This window comes from Eutrema salsugineum, unplaced genomic scaffold, assembly GCF_000478725.1.
Source record: "Eutrema salsugineum unplaced genomic scaffold, Eutsalg1_0 scaffold_14, whole genome shotgun sequence".
NCBI classification, from domain to species: Eukaryota; Viridiplantae; Streptophyta; class Magnoliopsida; order Brassicales; family Brassicaceae; genus Eutrema; species Eutrema salsugineum.
The window spans coordinates 8,655,733-8,663,946 of NW_006256877.1; the positions used below are offsets into that span (position 1 = coordinate 8,655,733).

The 8,214-nt window shown below is 38.8% G+C and overlaps 1 protein-coding gene across 1 annotated transcript in view; it reads right to left on the reverse strand.

The window, feature by feature from the left end:
- Window positions 1-8,029: 8,029 nt before the first annotated feature.
- LOC112088476 overlaps window positions 8,030-8,214 on the reverse strand; it is a 1,314-nt gene continuing 1,129 nt past the window's right edge. The window contains exon 2 of the mRNA XM_024158759.1: window positions 8,030-8,209. Coding sequence (XP_024014527.1) covers window positions 8,030-8,209 — 180 coding nt within the window. The remainder of the gene's footprint in view (window positions 8,210-8,214) is intronic.

Below are 8,214 nucleotides of genomic sequence, written 5' to 3' on the forward strand. Positions count from 1 at the left end.
AGGTTTGTTGTTGTCATAACAAATTGTTATATTTGTTTTGTAATTATAAATTATGTATCACTAACCTAAGATTATGAAACTAGGTAGCTAATCAAGTTCCAAGCTTAGTTTTAGAAGATGACTCAAACTAAGTATATATAGGTCTACCGTCATATTAAGTTGAGTTGGGATGATTCTGAGGCAAACTAAGATTTTAGAATGCCTTTTTTGTGTATAGGAAAATAATATTAATCGGTCAATCATTTTCGCTTGTAAAAATGTTATGCGAATCAGCACTGTCTAGATCGATTGATACATGAGTTTTCCCTTGAAATTTGCTTCCACATACTTATTCTAATCAGAAAACTAGATTGTCTTCACGGCAACTTTCCCGAGATACTTATTCTAATCAACACTTGTTCGGAATTCACTACAGATCGTCGTCGACAATTCACCGGAAAACTTTCCCGAGATACAATTTCACTCACCGGAAACTATCTCTCTCTCTCTCCGATTCAAAGAATCTCTCTTCTCAGAAATTACAATGATCGCACACACAAAGAAGACTCACACCCCAAGACTGATGACCTTATCCGGTTGTAACAAACCGTAACAACTCCCTGCACGTGCACTCAACGGTCTAACGGTCACAAGTCCAGCTTCTGCTTCTTCGATGCTCAGCTTCAACACGAAGCTTAAAATGACGACGTCTCGTAGAGCCTAATGAACCACTTCGGTTTAATTCCCAAAACCAAAACACTGATCTCTAAACCTGGTTCTTCCTCAATTAGCTTAATAACCAGAACCCGTTAACTGAAATGGATGGTTTGCAAACCACAACACATCCGACAAACTCCACCTTGGTTGCAGAACCATTCATACAACCTCCTTAGTGAACTCCATCTCGAATTTCCTCAGTTTCAATCTTCAGAGACTCCCAGTAAGCTCAATAAACACTTGAACTTACTGACTGGTAGAACCTTTGTAAATATGTCAGCCGGATTCTTATTTGTGTGAATCTTTGAAACCTTTACTGCATTTTCCTCTACCCTCTCCCTCACGAAACTCAACCTTACAGCCATATGTTTTGTACGCTCATGGTGTATCTTGTGCTTGGCCAATGCCAGAGCACTCTGAGAGTCATAGAAAATCTCCAGCTTTTTCTGTGGATAACCAAACTCAGCGCATAACCCCCTCAGCCAAACTGTTTCTTTAGCCGCTTAAGTCATAGCAACATATTCAGACTTTGTAGTAGAAAAAGAAACAACTTTCTGCAGAGTAGATTTCCAGCAAATGACACAACCACCAGATACAAAAGCATAACCAGATATAGACCTTCTACGATCTAAATCCGCTGCATAATCAGAGTCGCAGAAACCAACAATTCTAAACTCTGAGTCTCTTTTGAATACCAGACTCATCCCTTTAGAACCCTTAACATATCTCAGTACCTATTGACTGCATTCCAGTGCATCTTAATTGGACTACTCATGAACCTACTAACTAATCCAACAGAATAAGCCAAATCCGGTTTAGTTCCTATCATTCCATACATTAAACTTCCAACAGCATTACAATAAGGAACTGACCTCATATACGGCTCTTCTTGCTTGAGCTCTTCCTCTGTGGCCGATAGCAACTTAAAATGAGCCCCCATAGGCGTACTGACCCCTTTTGCTTGGCCCATGTTATAGCACTTTAGGACCTTCTCCATATACTTCTCTTGAGATAGCCTTAGAGTTCCCAAACTCCTGTCTCAGACTATATTAACTCCAAGTATCTTACTTGCCGGACCGAGGTCTTTCATCTCAAACTTTGAGTTCAGCTGCTCCTTTAGACCTTTAATGATCTCCATGTCCCTGCAAGAAACTAACATATCATCTACGTACAACAACAAGTAGATATATGTGCCTGAGATGCACTTGATGTAGACACACTGATCGTGATCACTTCTATTGAAACTGATATCCATCATGAACAGTTTAAATTTATGGTTCCACTGTCTTGGGCTTTGTTTTAACCCGTATAACGACTTCTTTAATAGACACAAGTGATCCTCCTTCCCCTTTTCTTTGTAACCTTCTAGTTGCGACATAAAGATTTCCTCATCTGAGTCCCCGTGCAAAAAAGCTGTCTTGATGTCTAACTGCTCCACTTCTAAATTTTCTTGAACCACAATTGACATCAGATACCTTATAGACACATGCTTGACAACTGGTGAGAAGATTTCATTGTAGTCCACTCCCTCTTTTTATGCATAACCTTTTGCTACCAGTCTAGCCTTAAACCGAGGCTCTTCAACACATGGGATCCCTGGTTTTCTTTTGAAGATCCATCTACATCCAATAACTTTCCTCCCTTTTGGTTTTGGAACAAATATCCAGGTGAAATTCTTAGAGAGTGATGTCATTTCTTCATCAGATGCCAGCTTCAACATCTTCTTGTGTGTATCCCTCATAACAGCTTTAAAATCAGTTGGTTCGACTATGTCTCCATCTTCTGATGCTAGTAGAGCCATATGAACAAACTCGTCATACTTCTTAGGAACCACAATTTGTCTCCTCATTCGATTACGAGCTAACTGATAACCCTCCAGACCTTCATCTTTTTCACTCTCACCTCCCGATGCATCTTCTTCAGTGTCAACATCAACTGCCTCAATATTTGACTCGTTTCGAGTCTCACCACCTTCTCCCTGACCGTCTCTACCTGAGCCAGTATCCCTTGTTTTAGAGACATCAAGCTCAATATCCAGAAAAGCGAGATTATGCTTTTTTCTTGCATCGGTATTGTTCAGCAGGTCTTTGTAACACTCATTCTCTTTAAACGTGACATTCCTGCTGATGATGCATCTTCTGTCTTCTAACGACTAACCCTTGTAGCCCTTTACCCCAGACGGATAGCCAATGAAAACGCCTTTCTTAGCCCTTGGCTGCAGTTTTCCATCATCACTGTGATAGAAAAAAACGCGTCCAAACTTTCTCAGATGACTAAAACTTGGTGTAGTTTTAGACCATAACTCCTCTGTAATTGGACCCTGAATCGCTGATGACGGTGTCCTGTTGATCAGATAAACTGATGTTTTCACTGCCTTAGCCCAAAACACTTTTGGCAAACCTGATTCACTTAAACACTCCTTACCCTCTCAAGAATAGTTCTGTTCATTCTTTCAACAACCCCTCTGTTGAGGAGTGTGGGGAATTGTCTTATGTCTCGATATCCCATTATCTGAACACAAACCATCAAACTCCTTATTGCAGAATTATAAGCCATTGTAAGTTCTAAGCCGTTTAACTTTCAAACCAGACTGATTCTCTACCAATGCTTTCCATTCAGCACACTTTTCAAACGCTTGATCCTTAGACCTCAGAAAATACACCCATACTCTTCTGGAATAATCATCAATCAAACTCAGGAAGTAATGACAGTTACCGAATGATTGTGGGACAGTTGGAGAACCCCACAAGTCAGCATGAACGTATTTCAGACAGTTTTGACTTGTATGTTTCCTTGTTGAGTAACTTTGACGATGTGCTTTACCAAACACACAGCTCTCACAAAACTGAATATTCGACACTTTTTTCTTGTCAAGATATCCATTTTTCACCAAGATTTCCAATACCTTTTGAATTATGTGACCCAGTCTACTATGCCAAAGATTGGTATCATCCTTCAAAGACACAACATTGATTTCTCATGTATGGCTTTCCTCTTGCAAAAGATACAGCTTATTTGTTCTATTGGCCAGAATAACCGGCTTTCCACCCTTCCGAACCTTAAGAAGACCATCTTCTGACTTGAAAGTACACCCTTGTTTTTCAAATGTTCCAAGAGACAACAGATTCTTGAGAACTCAGGGACACACCTCACATTCTTAATCAGAACATAGCCTTCAGGCATCTTAATCCTGATGGAACCGATACCCATAACTGCTGAGACGGACTCATTAGCCATCCTCACAGATCCCGCTGCATACTCTTCTAACTCTATAAACCATTCCCTTCGTGGAGTCATGTGAAATGTGCAACCAGTATCCAAAATCCAAACCTGATCATAATCCAGTGATTCTGCAACATTTACCGCAGACACCATCAAATACTCTATGAATTCAATACAAGTTACCGCAGAAGATTCCCCTGTCACCTGAGATTTTTCTTTGATCTTCTTAGGACAGTCACGCTTGAAGTGACCCCCTACACCGCAGACCCAACACGTAGGTGTACTACCTTTGCCTTTTGAGTTGTTTTTTCCTTTGTTGTTCTGCTTGCCAGATTTTGATCGTTAGCCCCTTTTCCTTTGTTTTTTTCCAGAATACAACACTTCACCCTGAGACTTGCTTCCCTTTTCACCAGACACTAACACAAGTTGCTTCGAGTGAATGGAATTAATAACTTCTTCTGCTACCGTGGTCTTTCCATTTTTGAGCGTATCCCTGAGATGACTAAACTGTTTTGGCAAAGATATCAACAGCAAGATAGCTTGATCTTCATCCGAGACCTCAACCATAACATTTCCAAGATCAGTTATAATCTGCAAGAACTTATCCAGGTTATTTTCTATAGAGACCGATTCATTCATCTTAAAACTATAGAGCTTTTGCTTCAAGTACATCCTATTTGGCAAATACTGAGACATATACTGAGCATCCAAGATTCTAATCATCCCTACAGCCGTTTGTTCCTTGATAATCTTTCTCAAAATCTTGTCAGAAACACTAGTGACAATAGTACTTCGTACCTTTCTTTGCTTCTTCTCCATTTCTGGATCTACATCGGCCACCTTAGATGCTTCATTGGTAAGCTTTCCTTTACCCGATTCATCTTTGACCTGAGGCTTCGACATCTCAAGCTCGTGAGCTTACGGCGGATGCTGCAGATAAGGAATCTAAATCTGAGGAAGAGAACTCCCCGATAATTTCAGTTTCATTTGTTGTTGTTGTTATGATAAATATGTGTTTATCATGGAGAGTCAACTCAAAATTAATTGGCCATAAGTGGATGTATCAGGATTCTTTATATATGTTTTATATCCCATCAAAACCTCCCGCGATAAAATATTATCTCACGCTAAACATTATCAAATTCTCCAGTTTAGTATATTGTTCTTTTATTGGTTTAATTTTTTTTTGGATTAATACAGTTTTAATATGCATGGAATAAGAAGCATTGAATTCGTAGGAATTAGCCATGCTGACTTAGATATATCATGGAAAGCATCAAACAATGTTCCCGAACTGAAAACACATACTTATACAAATTAATCCATTGGCTGTGGCATTAAACACTATGCTTAAAAACCTTAACTTTTGAATACGCATTAATGTTCAAGTTTGAGATGTTGACAAATCACCAAGACATCATATTTAGTTTGCTGACAATTTGGTCACAAATCTAGAAACACTTTTGATAAGTTGATCACTAACGTAAGATTATGAAACTGGGTAGCTAATCAAGTTCCAAGCTTAGTTTTAGAAGATGACTCAAACTAAGTATATATAGGTTCTACCGTCAAATTAAGTTGAGTTGGGATGATTCTGAGGCAAACTAATGCCTTTTTTGTGTCTGGGAAAATAATATTAATCGGTCAATCTTTTTCTCTTGTAAAAATATTATGCGAATCAGCATTGTTTAGATCGATTGATACATGAATGGATCCTTCAAATAATTTTTTCCCTTGAAATTTTCTTCCACATACTTCTTCTAATCAGAAAACTAGATTGTCTTCACGGCAACTGGCATAATATTTAATCGCACTACTTCTAAATTGTTGAGAATATCTCTTCCTTGTGATGATCCGAATTGAACTAGTGATACGACTCAACTTGATTTTTAGAGATGAATCAAAGAACAAATATGAACGCAGAAAACTAAACGACACACAGAATTTTTTAAGTTCAGGTGCAAAACCGCAACCCTACGTCTGGCTAACACTTGCTCGGAATTCACTAAAGATCGTCGTCAGACAATTCACCAGAAAATTTTCTCGAGATACAATTTCACTCACCGGAAACTATCTCTCTCTGTTTTCTCTCTCTGATACAAAGAATCTCTCCTCTCAGAAATTACAATGATCGCACACACAAAGAAGACTCACACCCCAAGACTGATGACCTTATCCGGTTGTAACAAACCGTAACAACTCCCTGCACGTGCACTCAACAGTCTAATGGTCACAAGTCCAGCTTCTGCTTCTTCGATGCTCAGATTCAACATGAAGCTTAAAACGACAACGTCTCGTAGAGCCTAATGAACCACTCCGGTTTAATTCCCGAAACCAAAACACTGATCTCTAAACCTGGTTCTTCCTCAATTAGCTTAATAACAAGAACCCGCTAACTGAAATGAAAGGTTTGCAAACCACAACACATCCGACAAAATCAACCTTGGTTGCAGAACCATTCATACAACCTCCTTAGTGAACTCCATCTCGGATTTCCTCAGTCTCAATCTTCAGAGACTCCCAGTAAGCTCAATAAACACTTGAACTTATTGACTGGTAGAACCTTCGTTAATATGTCAGCCGGATTCTTATTTGTGTGAATCTTTGAAACCTTTACTGCATTTTCCTCTACCCTCTCCCTCACGAAACTCAACCTTACAGCCATATGTTTTGTACGCTCATGGTGTATCTTGTTCTTGGCTAATGCCAGAGCACTCTGAGAGTCACAGAAAATCTCCACTTTTTCCTGTGGATAACCAAACTCAGCGCATAAGCCCCTCAGCCAAACTGCTTCTTTAGCCGCTTCAGTCATAGCAACATATTCAGACTCTGTAGTAGACAAAGCAACAACTTTCTGCAGAATAGATTTCCAGCTAATGACACAACCACCAGATACAAAAGCATAACCAGATATAGACCTTCTACGATCTAAATCCGCTGCATAATCAGAGTCGCAGAAACCAACAATTCTAAACTCTGAGTCTCTCTTGATACCAGACTCACACCCCAAGACTGATAACCTTATCCGGTTGTAACAAACTGTAACAACTCCCCGCATGTGCACTCAACGCTCTAACGGTCACAAGTCCAGCTTTTGCTTCTTAAAACGGCAACGTCTCGTAGAACTTAATGAAACACTCCGGTCTAATTCCCAAAACCAAAATATTGATCTCTAAACCTGGTTCTTCCTCAATTAGCTTAATAACCAGAACCCGCTAACTGTAACGGATGGTTTGCAAACCACAACACATCTGACAGAAATAAAATCTAACTTAATGATCTATCATGTGTCCAAAGTTTAGCTCGATTCATTGCTGGGAAGTCATCAACAAATGCCAAACTTCTAACCTCTACATGATCATACATCTTTATAAGCTCGTTCGCACCCAAAATGGTTCATTTTCTTTCATAGCGACGTAAAAGTTGAAAATACTCAACAGAATACAAAAAAAAAGAATAACTCTTAAAAGTCAATTTGACTCGATAAGAAAAAACTCAATAAAAAGTAAAAAAATGGTAAAAAATCATGTTTATTGTTCCATATATCAACTCTTAAATATGGTAAATAATTGGACTAACATGTGGAGTGTGATCGTTTACTACACAAACTTATTGTTTCATATTTCATCACTTGCAGGTTATCAAGTGACAATAACTTACAGTTAACTTATTCGTAAAAATATTCATGCCCGCATAACCTAATCATATAACCAATTGATACATCAAAGTTTTTGCAACAATTAATATAAATTTCAAGGGAGTGTAGTGTGGGTCACATCTTCTGAGTTGTGGAGTCGAGGACGTCTACATGGTGGTCTTCTAGCTAGTGTTTGTGGTGAGCCATCTTCCGCAATAGCAGCTCCACATGATCCTGAGGGCGGCGTGCTTATGTACGGACCATTGCCGCCTACTTGATCATGCCCAAAATATTCATGTAGTTGTGATAAACTTTAGTTGTTCAATACAATATCTTCATTATTTTACATCTTGACTTTTTTTTTTTTTTTTTTTTTTGAATCTAATGTTAAATTATACTCAAAAGAAAAAATAATGTTTTACAAACTTTGCTTAGCTTTGCTATTACATTTCAAAGGGAAAAACTACTTTGCTCTTATCTTGAGGCAAACCAGATCTCTAAGCCATCCTCGTACTTCCTCACACCATTGTTACGGATTGAGCAAATCTGATTTTTAACCAATTTGTCAATCATCCTCACCATCCTGAAAACCGTCAAAGCCTTCTCTCCATGTTTTCGATTGTTTCGCTCCCGCCAGATTGAGTATACGGTAGCCTGGA